General features: G+C 38.7%; 2 protein-coding genes across 2 annotated transcripts in view; one reads left to right on the forward strand and one right to left on the reverse strand.

Moving 5' to 3' along the window:
• Positions 1 to 11,713, forward strand: part of cubn (cubilin (intrinsic factor-cobalamin receptor)) — an 87,648-nt gene extending 75,935 nt beyond the window's left edge. The window contains exons 58-67 of the mRNA XM_044105254.1: positions 1,865 to 1,994; positions 2,124 to 2,341; positions 3,254 to 3,453; positions 5,103 to 5,265; positions 5,512 to 5,720; positions 7,151 to 7,295; positions 7,403 to 7,584; positions 8,546 to 8,711; positions 9,176 to 9,411; positions 10,000 to 11,713. Of these exons, the coding sequence (XP_043961189.1) occupies positions 1,865 to 1,994; positions 2,124 to 2,341; positions 3,254 to 3,453; positions 5,103 to 5,265; positions 5,512 to 5,720; positions 7,151 to 7,295; positions 7,403 to 7,584; positions 8,546 to 8,711; positions 9,176 to 9,411; positions 10,000 to 10,107 (1,757 nt within the window). The 3' untranslated portion in view covers positions 10,108 to 11,713. The remainder of the gene's footprint in view (positions 1 to 1,864; positions 1,995 to 2,123; positions 2,342 to 3,253; positions 3,454 to 5,102; positions 5,266 to 5,511; positions 5,721 to 7,150; positions 7,296 to 7,402; positions 7,585 to 8,545; positions 8,712 to 9,175; positions 9,412 to 9,999) is intronic.
• Positions 11,714 to 11,799: 86 nt separating this feature from the next.
• LOC122824516 lies at positions 11,800 to 17,926 on the reverse strand. The gene is made up of 5 exons (XM_044105255.1): positions 17,824 to 17,926; positions 15,280 to 15,385; positions 15,008 to 15,127; positions 12,864 to 12,942; positions 11,800 to 11,935 (listed from the first exon to the last, which is right to left on the reverse strand). Exons 1-5 carry the CDS (start codon positions 17,919 to 17,921, stop codon positions 11,844 to 11,846), a joined length of 495 nt encoding a protein of 164 aa, XP_043961190.1. The 5' UTR covers positions 17,922 to 17,926; the 3' UTR covers positions 11,800 to 11,843.
• Between the last annotated feature and the right edge of the window lie 1,554 nt (positions 17,927 to 19,480).

Below are 19,480 nucleotides of genomic sequence, written 5' to 3' on the forward strand. Positions count from 1 at the left end.
ATGGTAACTGAACTCTAGTCCATACAGGCAGTTGATGTGGTGATGATTGAGGTCCAGCAGGCAGGAATCCTCAGAGGGGTTCTCTGATTCCTCCTGACTCAGGTGATGACTTGGCAGACTAGTTTTCATCTTTACCTTGAGTTGGCCATCAGGTCTGCCTGATGGAATTTTAGGCTCTGCTCCTAACCCAAGACTTTTCAAAGGTCACCTTCCAAGCCATCGCCTGCACACTCCTTTTCGCTCAGCTGTCTGAGTTCCTTTTTCTTAATTTATGCTTTGCCATCTGCTTCCTAAAGGCCCAGTGATCAACACTGGCTCCTTCTTCGTTCCTTTTTTGTCTTGGTTCACAGATTCACAGACACATCCTGCCCCCACCAGTGAACTAACATCTGCATTTCTAACACATCAACAACCTACATTACATATTTGCAGTCAATTATTTTCTGAATACAAATACATTAAAAATGCAATCATAGCTTTATTACAGTTAAAATCATCAGAACTGTTAGCAGAACTAAAGGACCCTAAAACCAAATTTCACTTAGGGCCCTACGGAGCCTTGGGCCGGCCCTGCGCTTGCAGTACAGCTTAAAAATAAATAAATGTGTTGTTAGGGATTTATGTGGGTGTGTATGTGTAGGGACTTTCCCTTTAAGAGGTGCAGTATAATAAATAAATAAATCAAAATTACATTTAAAAAATAGTGGTCTTTTTACCTAGTACTATTTTCCTAAAAACATTCAAAAGAAAGGCTGAGCCTGGCGGTGGGGCTCGTAAAGCATGGCGGTCTGCCAGGGCTATATTACACTGGGGGAAACACTGCTTAGAGTAAAGACACCATGTTACAAAATACTGTGATACTGTATTTACTGCAAACTTTCATGCCATGTACCTTTTTTTATAAATGCTGACTTTTGTGTAAATATGGCATCAAACTTTTGATTTATTTGTTTTACTTTGTACATGAGGCCCCTGGATACCTCACAGCTTCACCTCAGCTTGGTATCAAGCTACCAGGCTTCTCCTAACCCAACCTGGTAGCTTCTAAACAAGGAACAATGGCAATTTTCTTTCTCCTTGATTATCTTTTGCTACCAACAGCCATTTTCAGCTTTGTTCCTAGTGAGAACACAACAGGAAGTAAGTCATTTCAGAATAGATGGACTGTATGAAAGACATAATTTGTCTGGAGATGTATATCCTTGTATTTTTGTGAAATATGAATTTTCACAAAGGGAGTCATCTACAGGGGCTTCAACAGAACCCTGCATTTGTTTCCTTCATAGATGACACGCTGTATTAATGTTTTTAAAAGATTTTGCTGATTAAAAAAATCATCCTTGTTTCGAGGTAGACTTTTAGATTCTGATTAAAACACTGATGCTTTAACCTTCGCCATATATCCAATTCAGTTCAATGTATCAACTTACAACAAATGTCTTCTCAAGTCACTTTACAAAAAAAATGCAATCATATATATATTCCAACTCATACTAGTTCTCAAACATTACAGCTGAATTAATTATTCAAAGTGGATTAAAAACTTTCTCTCTAAGGAGACCCAACAGAAAGCTGCAAGACTTGCAGCATTCGCTCCTCCTGGACGAGAACTTAGTGACAATTTCTTGCGATGTTTTTGGCTTTTCAGCAATCCCTTCTCAAGCATGCATGTAGAAACAGTGGAGAGGAAAAAATCTCCAGCAGAACCTGGTTCAATACAAACTGGGGGTTTGAGAAGAAAGAGCAGAATGTACAAGAAAAAACAGATGATGTGGGATTGTTTTTGATATTCATAAAAGTACAAGTAAATATAGTAAACATTTGATGTTTGATTCTATGTGTGTACTTGTGTCTGTGTCTTTAGCATGTGGGGGTTTCTTCAATAGCACCTCAGGTACAGTGAGCAGTCCGGCCCTCTCCATTACCAACTACCACCACAACATAAACTGTACCTACCACATCACCGTCCAAGCAGACACAGTGGTGGATCTCAAGTAAGAATATGTGTAATAAAATAGAAGTTAAATAATAATTTACTTGAAACATAAAACTGGCCGTTTAAAGCCAGTATAATGTCACTTTAAACCACATTTACTCATGTTTCATGTCTTTTGTCTTTGTAGATTCAATACTTTCAACTTAGAAGCTTCTTCTTCATGTCGCTATGACTACGTGGCCGTGTATGACGGGCCTGACAGCTTTGCTCCATTGATGGGAAGGTTCTGTGGAACAGTGGTCCCACCTGACATGCGCTCCTCTACAAACAATTTGTTCATCATCTTCAGTACAGATGCCACAGTTAGTGGTGTTGGCTGGAGAGCCACCTACAGTCAAACACTTGGTAAGTTAACATTTGGATTATGCATGATGGTGTAGATGTGTTTATATAAAATAAATGGGTTAAAGGCAGAATCAAAAGCACAATGACAAGAACAACCAATTATTGTAGCCAATGGTGCGCTGGAATATAACAAAGTTGTAGTTGGATTATCACAGAGAGAAACTCATTTTTCATATGATATTTGTTAACATTGCCTTTTAGTATGACTTGGATCAAACCTTCTCAGTTTCCTACCACAAGTTTCTCACAATAATTGGCTGGAGTTCTGGCCCTTTCCTCTTGATAGAACTAGTTGAAGTCTATCTGGTTTGTAGCCCACCTCATTCATACACCTTTTCAGATCTACCCACAAATTCCCAATAGAATTGAAATTAGAACTTTGTGATGGCCACAGCTAAACATAGACTTTGTTGTTCTTAAACCACTCTGTGACCACTTTGGCTTTTTGCATTGTCCATTTGGAATACCAACCTGTGCCCAAGCTTTTTCTTCCTGGTTGATGTCTTCAAATGTTGCTTCAATACTTTTACGTAATGTTTTCTTCCTTGTCATGCCACCTGTTTCATGACGTGTACTAGTAGCTTTTACAGCTAAACAGCCTCACAACATGATACTGACACCCCAACTCAGTTAGGATGGTACCACTAACTTGCAGTAAATCTGCAGTCTGAGAGCAAAGTGCTCTGTTAGGAACACGGCATGTGGTCTGAGGTATGATGGCGTTTGATTACTAAGGTGAGAATGAGAATCTTAAATTCTGTTCTACGTTCGGATGGATGGATGAATCCTTCTATCTTTCTATCTTTCTTTCTTTTTTCTTTCTTTATTTCTATATCAGTGCACAATGTTGTTTTTGGACACTGCCAATGAGAGTCAGTGCCATATCATTGTTTTAGTTGTAAATTTCTGCAGGTCCAGCACAAGGATGTGGGGGCTACATCTCCATGCCTATGGGCATGTTGGGCTCACCAGACCCAAACCTGGATGGACGTTATGAGCCCAGGATGAACTGTGTTTGGACCATTGAGATGCCTGTCAACAAAGCCGTCAATCTCTCCTTCAGCTCCTTTGACCTTGAGAGCTCCTCTACTTGTCGCTATGACTATGTCAAGGTAAAGAGTTATTCCTGATATTTCAATGTTAAAAATGGTAAATGGTCTGTACTGTATAGAGCGCTATACAAGTCTTATTCCACAGGAAACCAAAAACAAAACATGATTTCAAAGTTTTTCCATAGCAGACCAAAAATCAAACTTGCCATCATGCAATGGCATCATAGGAGTGGAAGTGGTGACAGCGGAGGAGTTCGCCTACAATTGGTGGATCATCAGTTCGATTCCCGGTCCACCCACCTTTGTAGTTTGTGTCCATGTGTAAGACGCTTCACCCACCTTGTCTGCCGGTGTTGGTCAGAAGGGCTGATGGTGCAAAATTTGCAGCCTGCCCCACAGCAGCTGTAGCTACAATCCAGTAGCTTGCCATCATTGGTGTGTGAATGTGCCCTTTGAGATTTCAATTGGCGATACAAAGGGCTTTATAAATAAAATTGATTATTATTATTTGGGGCTGATTATGTTTGATTTGTCACGTTTGAGCTTGAGGAGAGCTGGACATTGTCAGCATACAGGTGGAATTGGAAATTGTGGCTGCGGATGTAAACATGGAGGAGCATGTACAAGATGAAGAGTAGTAGAACCAGCAGTAGATGAGGTTATTGATACTGATGAATTGTTCCCTGTTTGTGAGATGTGAACAAACAGGAAACCAGGAGAGGGCAATGCTGGTGATGATGAGGGAGGATCCTAACCAAGAGGGAATGGTGTGTTTGATGATGTCAAAGGCTGCTGTGAAATCTAAGAGAAGAAAAATGCTGAGATAAAATCTGAGGAAAGAAGGATGGGATGGAGTCCACAGGACTCCAAGTGGAGCTTGTGGAGCATGCCTGCAATGAGTTTGGACAGCTCCCCTAGAGAAACAGGAGAGGACTGAGACAGGCACTGAGTGCTGCATGGGGGAGGAGGTGGATCTGGGGTGGTTGAAACATTGGGGAATAACATTATAAATAAAGCTAAAAGAAATCATAACCCCCCCCCGCCCACCACCTTTTTTTTTTTTTTTTTTACAAAAAACTGCCCTTATTTACAAATGACCATTATGTCAAAAAACTGCCCGAATGTCTGTCTGCCGCACTCCAGAGATTTTTTTCAAAATAAAATGAAAACTTCCCATTTTGCTTAGCATATTCAATTATTACTTTTCTAAAGCCAAAGGAGCACTCAAATTGTAATGATTTTTTTTGTGTTATATAGGCAGAAAGGCTCTGAACAGTATGCCAACTGTCAAGATGTTTGGTCAGAGTGGGAGCTGTTATTACTACCATTAGTTACAAACTACATGCTTCCGTCTAGAACTGTAAATTTGGGTCAACGATTTTATGCTTCATGCAAGGAACATATCTTGAATGTCAAATCAATGAGTGAGTTTTTACCAATGTTTTCCAAATGTTAAATTGTCTACAATTTTGTGCAGAAACCAAGCCCACTTGGACCAAACATTAACATATTGATAACATAATCCTAAAGACACCCATCAGTTTAATGAAAGTCCACACATTCCGTCAGTGTTAATTTTACCTACTTATTCCACCCCCTAGTTTTGGATTTATCATAACCTGACAGAATGCCAATAAATCTCATTTTGTTGTATTAAAATATGGACTTGTGTTCTGATAATGTTCTGTATGTGTTTTTACCTCCACCAGATATACGATGGAGATAATATGAACTTTCCTCTAGTTGGGACATACTGTGGAAGCTCCATTCCTGCCTTCTTCTTGTCAAGTGGAAACTTCTTGACAGTTCACTTTGTCTCTGACAGCTCCGTCCAGAAGCAAGGATTCAATGCGACCTACAGAGCAGTACCATGTAAGAACATCTCTTGTCTCTTCTTCCACTGTTCTACTTCTGACTTCTTAAAATAAATTCACCTTTTTTAGTTCCAGCAGCATTATGTCAAATAAAAAAAAACATTAGTGTTTAATTTGGGGTCTTTGGTTTGGTGGAGAAGAAAACCCATTTAAAGATCATTCCAGTAAAATATAGTTTCTTCTTGTCATTGTATTCTGTTGATGTTCAACTCTACAACTCCCCTCTGTGTCTGCCTCTCTTCAGTGCTGTGTGGCGGGACTCTGAATGCTACGACTGCAAAGCAGACCTTGACCTCACCATCCTTCCCCAACGCTTATCCTCCTTTCACCTACTGTCGGTGGATCATTGACTCTCCACCACTAGAAACCATTAAAGTGTCAATCCAGACATTTGTCCTGGACCCAAGCCAAAGTTGCTCAACCAATTACCTGGAGATTAATGATTGGCCTTTGGTTAGTATAAACAAGAGCAAGGTCAAAATTTGCTGGACTACAGAAAATAAAATAAAATTGGTTTATTTAAAGAAATATAAAAGTACAGTTCTGCTGCAGATAGAACTCCCAATGTTTAAAAGGCTGAATGATCAAGTTGATAATAAATCTAGTTTTAAAGTGCTCAGTTTAACTTCGACCCTCACAGAAATGACTGTGTGGAAACAAACATGGTTCCCTGATTCAGAAACAGTACAGACAGGGATGGATGCAGCTGTGGACCATATTAAACTCAAAACTATTCACACCTCATGTAGAGTTAGACTTTAAGTTGTTTAATTCAACTATCAACAGATAATAAAATAATGTGAAAGCAGAATTAGTTTCTCTTTAAATTTTATAAATATAAATGGCATGTTAAAAATCCAATAATCCATAGACCATCTTTAATGGAATCATAGCAATCAGACATTTCTGATTATTGAGCTTTATGGTTGCTATATTAGTTTGTGAACTTATTTTTGGTGATGAGTCTTTGAGGTTGGAAGGCCTCCTTTCTATCACCCTAATCTTAGGTTCATTCACAGATTCTCTTCCAGATTCTTGTCACTCTGACTCTAATGTTAATTTCATATTAATTTTAGTCAAATAAAAAAAAAAAAAGATCTTTATATGGTTATAGCAATGTATAGTTTTAATGGCAATCTGAAGGTTGAAGTGAGATAAAGGTGGGTTAGCCACACACCAGCTAGTCCTCTCACACCTTCTCATGAAGGTATGTTGCAGTTACTTCCCATCCAATGTAGCATTACTTATTTTGGAAATGCCCTGAAATAATTCACTTGACTGTCTGGACAGTTGAAGAAAAATCACTGGGATACATTTCAATGTATCCAAATGTCAAAACATGAGTATCTGATACGCAAGACAAATGCAGCACATTTTTAGACAATGTCTGAAAAGTACCTCTAATTTGGTTTGTTACTGAAACATAATAATGTTTACAACTGTGTTGACTGAAATTAGTGAGTAACTGACGTTACTGCTGCTCAGTAGAAATAATATATAGGGGCATGGCTGTTTTGGGGCTGTGGGAGGAAGTACGAGTACCTCAAGAAAATTAGGAGGACCTGCAAATACCACACAAAATAACACAAGGGTTTTTTTTAGTAAAACCTAAATGGAAATAATATATATTTCTAATTAGATAAGCCAAGTCACACCTGCTGAAAGTTATGGTGGTTCACAAGCCTTTGTTAAAGAATCTCTCCCCTCCTAGATGCTCTGCAGATTTGGGGAGAAACCTTTAGAGCTGTTTTCTCTGAAAATGGCTTTCTACTAACTTAAACTAAGTTAGTAGTTTAAGTTACTAGTAGTAACAAGAGCAATAACTAAATTGCACTTGTTACTTATTGCATTTTCCAGCTGAACCATGTTCTTTGTGTTTCCAGGGAGACTATGGACAGTCACATAAGTTCTGTGCTTCAGATGACCATCCTCCAGACTTTTACAGTAACAACAGGACAGTCCTTGTGTACTTCAAATCTGATGCCTTCCTGACAGGAAATGGCCTCAGTTTCAGCTATGAAATTGCCAGTGGGTTTCAGAACAAAATGTTCTTCAACAGTTTATCTTGAGCAGTTAGTTTTGTAATATAACTTGATTTCTGATTTTTGATCTATGATGTTTGTGTTGGTTTTCAGACTGTAGTCGACTCTATGAACAGGAATATGGCTACCTAAAGAGCCCAGGATGGCCTGAAATCTACCCCCACAACATGGATTGTATCATAATTCTGAAGGCACCACAAAACAGCTCTATCTCTTTCTTCTTTAACAACTTTGATGTGGAGAGCCAAAGCAGCTGTAACTTTGACTACCTAGAGGTAAATATTTTCCATTCTTAATTTGCACCTGTGATCTTCTTCAAATTGCATTTGTGTTTATTGTGTTTGTATTTAAGTATAAATGGATGTGGTTAGACTCCATCTTGTTCCTCTTGTTTCAATATAGAAAAAAACTTTTCCGGGAAGGCTAAGCACTGTCATCACTTCAGTTCACCATTTTTTTTAATTATAGGATGACTGGACAGAAAACTCTATTAATGTCATGGTGCACATCAAACAGGTGGTCTGCCATTTTGGATTGAAGTTCTGATTTTCAAACCACTTTTGCCGTTTAGAGCTTTCGCATTTGATTGAACTCGTCCTAGGTATTGAGATCTATCAGATTCAAACTTGGTCAGTTTATTCATAAGGCATGACTAAAAAAAAAGTTATCAAAAAAACAGATTTTTGTGCATGCTTAAATGAAACACCAAACTGTTATATCTCCTACACAAAAACTCACAGAGGCACCAAACTTTCACACTTGATGATGATTGATAGTCATCCAGTGTCCTACAATACCCAATGGAATACCAATGATGACTTCACTTAAGCCACTCCGCCTGAGAACAGGAAGTGTCATGTTTTACTGTGAATGGTCTCCATCTGACCATTCCTCTAACAAATACTCTCTCTGCTTTTGGATACTGCAGTTGGAAGGATTTTACCAGTGCAAGTAACCATGGCCACAAGGTGTTTTTTACAGCTGACTAGCATCTCAAGAAGCATAAATAGTATTTGAAATAAAGTAAGATTTAAATTCTATTTAATTTCTAATGAAAACCAGTTGGATTGGTAACATTGAGGTGTATACCACCTGCAATTCACTTTTGGTAGACATCTTAAAAATAGTTTTGGCTTTAATTTGACCTTTAATGTGCAATATCTCTGACCACCTCATCTGTGTATGTTTTTGTCTGATCCTTTCCATTGAATGACAATACTTTGTGTTGTTACTCAGATCCGTAATGGAAGTACAGCAGACTCACAGTTGATTGGTAAGTTCTGTGGTCAAACGCTACCCAGCCCCATCTTCCCACAATCCAACCAGCTGTACCTGCGCTTCAAGAGTGACTTCTCTACTGCCCGAGATGGATTTGATGCCACATGGACATCTTCTCCACATGGTCAGGACTCAATTTACAGAACCTCATTTTTTGTTATGTTCACTGAAAGATTTCAACCCCCAACTGTCTTAATTTGTCATTCTTGGTGTTGATCATTACAACGTTGTAATGATAATTACACAGTTCTATTTAATTCATAAATAGAACTTGATATTTGGCACTGTTGGATATTTGCAACAAGTTATATGACATCCTCACAGGATGACCGTCATCCTGTTCTGATGTTCTGAAACAGGCATAACACGATATTCTCTATATTTTCTATATAAATGATGATGAACATAGTGGCCTTACTGAATATGCAATCATAGATCAATTTTTAGCTGACATTTTTGTTCTTCAGTAAAATACATTTTTGTTTCTCATTTTTAGCTATAATTGCACATTATGAAGCAGATTGGAAACCATAGAGATCAAACTTTTCCCTGTAGTATTAAATTGTGGCTGTCTCTTATTCTTTGTAGGGTGTGGTGGCATCCTTTATGGAGACCATGGCTCATTCTCAAGCCCCAACTACCCAGGAAGTTACCCAAACAATACTCATTGTGAATGGAGCATCAAGGCACCTAGAGATCGAGTGGTAACCATCACCTTTGCCCAGTTCAGTATTGATGACCCAGGAAACTGTCAAAGCAACTTCTTGAAGTTATATGATGGCCCAGATACCTCCTCAGCTCCTGTTGGACCTTACTGTGGAGTGGTATGTTGCTCATGAGACCATATAAATAAACTAATTAGAAATTTCTGAAACAACTAAAACGGACTATGGTATAAGCCTACATTGGGTCAAATAGTCCTCAGTAGCAAGAGTTTTTGAAAATATATCAGATATGTGTATCTAGAAGATGAAGTACGCATCATTAACCCAAATAAAGCATGCATGTGATTATGACTAAAAGAGGGTAGGTGAGCATCTAATAATTAAAGGAAAAATTGGCCTATGATTTAGGACGTTGTGTATCCACCTCTTGCCCTGGAAATAGGCCACACCTGTCCACTTTGCTGAGTTTTAAACAGGCATATCTTTAGGCAGCACAGAGCTGCTGCACTGTGTTGGCACGTGCAGTCCCATTGGTCAAAATCGCTGGACGGTGGTAATTACTCTGTGCGCTAACTTGTGCAACATATGTCACTAGTTTAAAAAGTTTAAATTGATCTTCAGATCACATTACACTTTTATAAATTTAAACTGGTATACATTTATTAATAAATTATAACTGTCTGTCTGTCTGTCTAGTAAATATTAATCCTATCCCACATCCTTGTCTCCTTTCTGTGTTTGTTTTAGGAAACCAGCATTGCTCCTTTCAGAGCCTCCTCCAACCACGTTTATATTGTTTTCCAAGGCCAGTACTCCACCTTGCCATCAGGCTTTAGACTCACTTGGAGCAGCTGAAAAACAAATATTGTTTTAATGTTATAACATGCACACAACAGACATATTAATCATATCTAAAACACTAAAGCATTACAAAATTGGTGAAAACATATTTCAGTGCAATGAAATGTATTATTAAAATTATTGTATTATTCTTTGAGTTGGACCTTTATGAATATATTATGGTCAAACATTGATTACTTCTGTAAATCTGTTTACAGAAGTAAACATTGATTTTTATTTGTGGGGTTGAAATCAAATTCACACTCGATGCTTGCAAAGCTTCACATTTTCTCTTAGTGTACTGGAATCGATTGATTCAGATTATTAGAAATGGTTGTACAGGACAGGGTTATCAGGAAATGATGTTGTACTCTAGCCTGCATGCCATATGTCAGCTCGTACTCAAGAGTATGATAACAGGAATGTATCGGTCTGTGAACATTTTGAATCCAAATGAATAAATATAACCTTAAAGGTACATTTAGACTATTACTTTCAGTTTCTACATAAAATGGTAAAATGCCTTATTACCATGAGCTTATCAGTATTCACCTCAAAGTCAGATACAAAATTGAGAATTGATAATAAAATTTGAAGTAAGTACCTGTAAGAGAGAGATTGCACAATCTGAACTTTCATGAAATGTGTGAAAGGGAAAATTGTATTTGTGAATTTGAAAGTACCAAAGGCTGCCTCTGAAAATTTGAAACCATGACCCAAAGCAAACTGGTAAATCCACCAAGGACTGTCTGAGAAATTTAAGAGGAAATGAAGTCCTGCTCTTTTCAGATATTGGTGTGTGACTTGACATGGGTAATACATGTAAGAAACTCCTCAAATATGTCATGGAGAAAGAATTCTGTGCTGAGGAATAGGGCAACTTTTCCTCTGATTCACATCACAAACTGGTAACGACCAAAACTGAATCTAGCTGTTTTGTTATTATGCTGACATTTTCAGGCTGATGCGGACATGTGAACGGTGTTTTAACCTTAGTAACGTGTTCCTTCTGAAATGTTGACACAGCCTTGATTAACAAGACTTTAAAAAAAAACTTCAAGCCAAATCTAAATAGATTCCTTGCAACAAGGCTTGGATATGAAGAGTAAATTGTCAAAAAATGTCAACTTTCTTGATGTTAAGGTTCATAGACAAAAGAATTATGATTTTTTTTTCATCTTTCAGAATATTGTTCTAAATGTATTGCAAAGTACATATAATGTCTGTTTAATCCCCCCAAAGGGCTGTTCTTTCAAATTTGTTGTCTTCCACCCTTTCCTTAACATTTGATCCATTGCAGTTCACATCTCATCAACCTGCCTGTACACAGGTTGTTTCCTCAGCCATGTGAGTTATCAACATTGGGATGGTGTGACACAAATGCATCGGCCCTTACTGAGCCAGGTCTATTATCACGTGCTCCAGTATTACCTTTGGAAAAAGATCACCGTAACAAACTAAGGTTAAGAGCACCAACATTTAAATAATCTTATAGATTCAAATGTTTGACTAAGGATGCCAGAAACCAGCGATCTCTCCAGAGACACACCTCTGTCCTTACTAAAATGTTTGGAATTTGCTTGTTTTTTTGTTCATTTAAATACAAATACATTTCTCAGTTCTTCCTAGTATTCACAATTTTTAATTACTAATATTTTTAACAACCATAAACGCATGCGGATGTCTAAACAATAATTCAGGTTTCTTTGTGACTGTGATTGTTGTTGTCTTTGGTAATTGTAGATGTTCAGTCAATAGACTGTGCAGTTTGCAGTGGAGCGCTGAGTACACAGGAACTCACTGGTGACCTCCTTGTACCCTCTGGATTGAGTAAGATGACTTCCTGATGACAAAATGACAAAGAATATTGTGGACATTTATCCATAAAAGAAAGTACATATAGAAATATACATGCAAAAGCTGAAGTTAGGAAATTGGAACAACTTTTTAAATTTAGACTAACATTTCTGAAAAACTACCATTTGAGAGTTATATTATTAGTCAGTAGAACATATAGATTTGTGTCTGTGAAACCTGGCACTCCAGCAGGCTTTGGACAACAATCATATCAAATTATATGTTTCCTTTCATACCAAAACAATGGCTAGAATACCTAAATTTGTTTTTTAAAGAATATTATTTGTCACTTAAACACTATCTGCCCCCCCCCCCCCCCTTGTATATGTATGTACACAGATAGTGTGTATACATACACACACACATGTCTTCATGAAAATAACTCTAAGCAACTTAGAAGGTTTAAAGTACTCCTGGATCAGTGTGTCTGTTTTTGTGTCTACTCTGTCTTCTCAGAATCCCAGTTTGTTGGAGCTCATACCGGTCACACTTTCTGTTGAAAGTTTCCCTCTGCTAATAGGGATTTCTTCATTCTGACACCTCATGCATGCTAAGTTCCTGACTCCACATAATTAACTGCCTACTGTTGTTCCAAAGATAGGAAACCTTTGAATATGTTTTAGAGCTTTATGGATAAAAATGATCTCAAGACTACATAATTACATTTAATTATGCATAATTCCATCATAGTATTTATGACTTGAGATGGATGATTCAGCTGATAACTGATGTTACATGAATATTTCTGAGATGAACTGACCTGGATATTGGCTAAGTTTTTGTCATGGACATTATAGCCAGGACAATTGCTGTCCGTCAAAATTAGACTCCTATATAAATCCTTAACTGGAAATTGTGAATTTTTACTAGAATAATTCAGTGGATTTTATCTGCATTTTGTTATTCAGTCTTACCTTCTATAAGATTATAAAGGTTGCAGTAGTTGGTGCCATGGTCTTTCATAGCATACCAGCTCTCAGAGATGGACATCGCCTAGACACAGAGTTACAAACTTACAATTTATAGCATTTTTATAATCAAGTCAGTCACTCGGTGAGCTTTACACTGGAGTCACTATCACTCACACATACACAGTAATTTCTCCAACTTGCAGATTGTTAGACAATTTAGGATTGAGTGCCTATAGCAATAGTAAAATGAGGAAGCTGGAATTAATCCCACAACTTTTAGATTGCAAAAGAGAACATCAAAAAGGCCTTCAGAGCAACTCTCCACCCCTATCTCAGCACCTCGAAACATCTCTTTGTTATGCTCATTCTAGTATTCCATCCTCTGCCTATATGCTGGGATGACTATGAAAAGAAAAGCAAGCAGTATATGGTCAAATGTCCCAAATTGATTTAAGGCATAGTAATTTTAGAAAGTAATAAAAATTGCCTTAGAAAATTCTTTCTCGTTATTCTGGCGTATAGCAAATAGAAAGATTTTCAGTAAGACTACTCAACCTGAAACTGAAGGAGTTTGTTTTGATTTCACATCAGACTATTTAAAATGCATGTGGTATGAGGTGGTGAGGCTGACTCAGAGGACCCAAATAGGTGTAAGGAAAATGATGAAGACACAGAAACCTAAAATAAACACACGAAAAAACTCAAATCCTCACAGTACCCCCAGCCCCCTCAAGGGTGGCTCCAAGACGCACCAATAGTCCAAAACCCCAAAACCCGCAGTGAACAGTCCAGTGGCCGAAGGTGCAGGGGGCGACCCGTTGTGGGAGGTCCGGCGTACTCTGAGAAAGCACTGGGAGGAAGGGGCGATGAGGAGTCACTGGGGGGCGACAAGGAGTCACTGGGGGAGGGAGAACACCCACTTACAGGGGCTGGCCATTCCACCAGCCATGCGGCTTGTCAACCAGGTGCCAGCCTGGGAACTGTGGCTGGAGGCAAGGAGACAGCGGTGGCTGAAGGCGGGCTGGCAGGGTGAGGCGGGGAGACTGCGGCTGTAGCGAGAGACGCTGTGTCCGCTGCGGCTGGAGCTAAGGTGGACACTGGAGAAGTGGCTGAAACTGGGGTGGTGGAGCTGAAGTATGGAGGCAGAGGGTCGCTGGCCATGACAGCTGGAGCTGTCTGGCATTCCCACTCTGCCTCCAGCTGCAGCTCCACCAACTCCAGGGACGAGAGATGGGCGGACCAGCCCTCCAGTACTAAGAGGAGTCGGATGGCAACCCCAAGCCGCCTGAGAGCGAAGTACGGTTCCGCCACAATCTCCACATAGTCCTTTATTGTTGTGATCAATTCATCACAACATGCTGGGTCCATGTTGATGTTCCCTTTAGTGTACCTCACAGAAGTTACGCTTGGCCAGGTCCTTCTGTCATGAGATGTGGTACGAAGTGGGGAGGCAGACGCAGAGGACCCAAGTAGGTGTGAGGAAAATTATGATTTTAATGATGTCCGAAATACAAAAGCTGAAAATTCAGGCAACACAGATTGAACGAGGAGGCTAAGGCTCAAAAACTGGTAGCGACTGGAAACACTAGACAGCGAGATAGATTAGACAAGGACCCAACGAAGAACAAGGAAACAGGTGGGATTAAATACACAGAGGGTAATCAGGGAACAAGACACACCTGGAAACAGGACAACATGGAGACTCAAAAAGACACTGAAACCAAAAATAAACACTCAGAAAAACTCAAATCCTCACAGCATGTCTTTTTTATGTAGTGTTTATAAACTTCTGGTTTCAACTGTTTGTCAACAACTTTATCCTAATAATTTTTTAATAACAACTGAACATAGTTACTTATCATGCTATAAAATGGCACTATGTGCCTGGAAAATATATAATATTGCCCCTTTAAGATAAGATCAAACTGCATTGAAGACAAAGGTCAAAGTCTGTCCATCCACACATCCATCCTCTAGGTTTAATCTGGTGCCTACCTTAAAAGCCAAACATTTTCAGAGACAAAGACACACAAGAGAAATGATTCCAAACCACATGGGCTGGATTTGTCTTTTACTAGTTTACTAGTAAATTTTAATCTTTTTTTTTATAAGAGTCAAGATCAATAATGTGGAGTGTGAAAACTTACTGTAACATGACAAGATGCAAAGAACTGATAGGAAACCAATCTGAAGTTGATGTCCTCCACATACCTCTTATCAGGACTGGCATGCTTGGCAGTTATAAAATGGACAGAGGCTGACTGAAGCTGTAGACAAACAGAACAGAATGTTGGTTTAGTTCAGTTTTATCACCAAAATTATTCTACCAGGAAGAGAAGAATATTTTTCATTTAGAGAAAAGCATTGTTGTAATAGTTTATAAAAACTCTAGTGTGGCATGTGACAGAAAGACACACACCTTGTAGAGGCACCTCTGTCCCCCTGCCAGGCAGCTAGATGTTGTCCATTTCTTAATTTGTGAAACAAGTGATTCATAAACCACTCTACATGGTATCCCAAAGTACCTGCAGAAAATAAGTTCATAATAATAGTTATAATAGTTCAGTGCTGTTATTCTAAGATTCTATTACGGTATAAATAAAACGATTCAACTTTTCTCTGACTTTTAGACCACTTATTGTACTCCTAGAACTTAATGTGAAATTGCAGGCCAATCTACAACCTTACATTCATCAGAAAGTTCATTTTGAAAAAGTTATATTTCAACTGTTAAAAGCTTCTTAACAATGACCAACTGCTTTGATGCCTTTCAGTCAGGTTTGGGTTTTCCTTTAGATAGCTCTTTCAGAAAAGGACAAAGATATTGTGAGGTTTCTATGGTTTCAAGGGCCTCCTACTAAAGACTTCAAGGATCAGCTGTGAATTATGAGAATGAACAGAGTGGTGTTTGGAGTCTCACCAAGTCCTTTCCTGTTGCCTGCAATGATAAGAGAGTACATCAAACAATACGAGGGTGAAAAACCTCCTTCAGTGACAGCAGTGAGAGAATCAATGTTGGTTGATGATTTTATCTGTTAGTTCACCTGACTTAAGAAAGCACTCTCAATAACCACATCAGCAAAGGAGATCCAGTCACATGATAACATGAACTTGTGCAAGTGAATGACAAATTCAAGAGAATTTGTGGAAGGAGTGTGGATTGGAAGGTGGTAGAGACAGATGCCACTGGAAATGTATTGAAGGTGCTGAGTCTTGTATGGAGGTCAGAAGAAGATGATTGTGTCTTTGACCTAAACAGACTGTTGGACATTTGTAAGGACAAAGAGAACACAACAAGGAGTGTATTGAAGATATCAGCTTGTATCTTTGATCCCGTTGGTTTCCTCTCTCCATTCACCATTAGAATAAAAGGCCTATTTCAAGAGTTGTGGGAGAGGGGAGGTGGTTGGGATAAAGAGTTGCCCCTGGATTTGACTAAAAAAATGGAGTGAATGGTGTGAAGAGCTTTCAGGACTCCACCTGTTGTCCGTTCCAAGGGGCTACAAAGTTGAAATTCAGCCAAACCCACAGACATCGAAACTGCAGGATTTCGGTGATGCCTGTGCTTATGGAGCTGTTCCTATCTACAAGGAAAAACGAAGACAGAGAAGCAGTACAAGGCTTCGTAGCATCGAAAACAAGAGTAGTTCCACTAAAGAAAATGTTGCCGTCATGCTTGGAGCTTATGAAAGCTTCAGTTGGAGCTTTCATAAGAAATAACCTCCTCAAGCAGTTGAACCTGGGAAAAGGTAAACTCAAAATGTGGACAGATTCCATGAATGCTCTGTACTGGATATTCAGCACGGCTCAGACGTGGAAACCATTCGTTGCAAACAGAGTGACTGAAATATGAGATTTTGCTATTCCTAAACTTTGGTCAGCCTGCAGAGATAAAACCATCCCAGCAAATCAGCATGATAAGAAAGGACATTGGTCGTAGATGGAGGTACCATCAGAAACTGTTAACAGGCTTCTGGAATTGACGGTAAAAGGCTTACCTCATGAACCTAAATCTGTCCACAAGTGTCAACTAGCCAAACCTACTTCACTGAAAGTAGGAAAATGGTCCTTTTTGGAGACAACAATGTTTCAAGGCAGACATGGAAGATAGGCAGAGGCACAGAAGTGGAAGAGATGAACTGACACATTCATGTGATGCCCACTTCTTCAGGACGCCTTCTGAGGCAAATAGTTCAGCTTATACATCCTCTAGAAATTGATTAGAAATAAGTTTTAGTAATGAACCACTGTTCAGTGGGGCTGGGGATAATGTTGTAAAATATTTAGACTTAAAACCAGTAACAGATTTCATAGAAAATAAATGAATAATTAGTTAATACAGATTAGAAGACTGACTTGGGAAAATCAGCTAATTATATTTAGAATTTATTGAAAAGCATTTTTTTAACTAACAGAGTTTTATTCAAAACTGGAAACTGAATTGTGAGATGTTCTGTTTTTAACATTAGTTGTCTCAGCGTTTTTTTTCTGAACCTGAGCCAAACATGAAGAAGCTGCATTCAGTTTTTATACTTTACTAATTTGCAACAAACTTTCATAAAACTGCAACCACAAAAAACTGCAAAACTCAAAGTCTTTTTCATTCAACGCTAAAAACCAGGTTTTTTTAATGCTGCCTTTGGTTAATATTATCTGGAACATCTTTATTTGTATTCCATTGATCATCCTGTTTTTTTTATTTTTGCTTTCTTATTTCTTGTGTTTCTTTGAGCGCTTTGAATTGAAGTGTTTCTGAAAATGTGCACACAAATAAACTTGTAGCAAGCAATAAATATAATGCTTGTTGCCTAACATATCACAAATCCCACTAATGATTTTTAAGCATTTTTAGGAATGCTTTAAAGCCTTTCTTTTAAGATTAACAAAAAGCTAACAAAGGAAAGTATTTCCATATTTCAGTAATAGTCAAGTAATAATTGAAAATATACACAGACATTCTTACCAGTCCACTTTACACTGTGCATGAATAGGTCCAGCATAACAAAAACCAAATGACCCAATTCCCAGAAGAGTTGTGAAGGCCCAATGGACAAGATGCATTCTGCTCCAACCTGCAGCAGCTGACTGAGAAACATACATGGATTCAAAAGGCTAAAATCACAAGTGAGTCATGTGCTTTCCTCAGAAGGAGAGCACATGACTTAATGTGCTCTCCTAAATGAGAGAAGGCTAAATTAAATTTACCTCTAAAATGAATTAAGAGACTGTACAGCAACAAGTAATACCCTGCCTCAGAACAGCAGAGACATTGTAGACTCCCTGACACTGCTGATGCTCCATGACTTTCAATGATCCCCAAAATGCAGGCTGTTATATACAGTGTTTTGATCTAAAACATTTAGCTACTGTCGACTATGACAGTTAGTGTTATTCCAGTTTTATGGATATACATTTGTGTTACTTTAAATCAAAATATGGTCACAGTTTGATGAGGGAGGACGATCAGAAAATGTTGCTTTACGTAATAGACTTCTCAATATCAGCTACATTTTCAGTCTGTCAGTGATAACCACCATGTCTTTCCATGATGGTGATATGCACATCGCTTTGGCATTTCTCTAGTCCTCCTTCCTTCCAGGGTCTGGCCAGAAGATGCACATTCCTCATTAGGACTCATCAGGAGGACCTTAAAGAGCCGTTAGCTTCCTGAGACAGATCCCAGATACCTTGCTCTTATGAATTCTTAGTTTTTGACTTTGACTTTTCATGTCTTCTCCAGCACACTCAGAGTCTTCTCAGTCAGTCATCACAGTAGCTCCAACACTGACAGGGTTCTGTATTATCGACAAAGACAGAAAATCTATAAGCTTTGTACAAATACAATTAGTCATCTGGCATTGTTTGCTACTGTGAAATGAACCACTTCTCACTTTTAATTTGCCTTTCAAGACTGTCTGGGTCATTGGGTCCAGGCTTAAGACCAATAGAGTAACCATACAGACATGGGGCAGCATTCAGGAGACTGGAACCTGAACCAGGCCATGTCATCTCAGACGTTCTTAAACAGTTATTTGCTCTTGACTGGCTGGATCCTCTCTGCAACCAGGCAATTAAACAGAAGCAAAAATCATCAAATGAAGACCTGTTTGTCCAGGGAATTTTCTGTCTTTTACCTCCCCTCCTCCTCTTTTGGAGAAACATGTTTCTCTTTACAACTTTTTTACTCTTTTGGACCGCTCATTCAGAATAGGTGATACAAGGCAAACTCAATGTAGAAAACGTCTGCTCTAATATTACAGTCCACAGACAATAGAAAAAATACCAAGAACATTAAAGCCCAAAGAACACCAAGACACTCCTCTATTTAAAAAGTAGACAGCCCCTATTTGGAGTGTATTTCATCATCAATTGCTTAGGTTTGGGCTCTATATCATGTTATAATTCCATGTTCGTGAAGAGTCATTCCCTCATCAAAATACAGTTTGAGAGATCCTCAAACCTGTCCCAAGCCAAACTCCAGCCCCACAGAGCACCCCCCCCCCCCCACCAGACTAGTGACAGCAGCAGTCAAACACTTAATGGAGCTCAGACACTGCTGTAAATGGCATTAGTGAATGGCAAGAAGAGCCTGCAGCATCATCAAGGACCTCACACTCTGG

Source organism: Gambusia affinis, linkage group LG21 (genome assembly GCF_019740435.1).
Source record: "Gambusia affinis linkage group LG21, SWU_Gaff_1.0, whole genome shotgun sequence".
Classification (NCBI taxonomy): Eukaryota; Metazoa; Chordata; class Actinopteri; order Cyprinodontiformes; family Poeciliidae; genus Gambusia; species Gambusia affinis.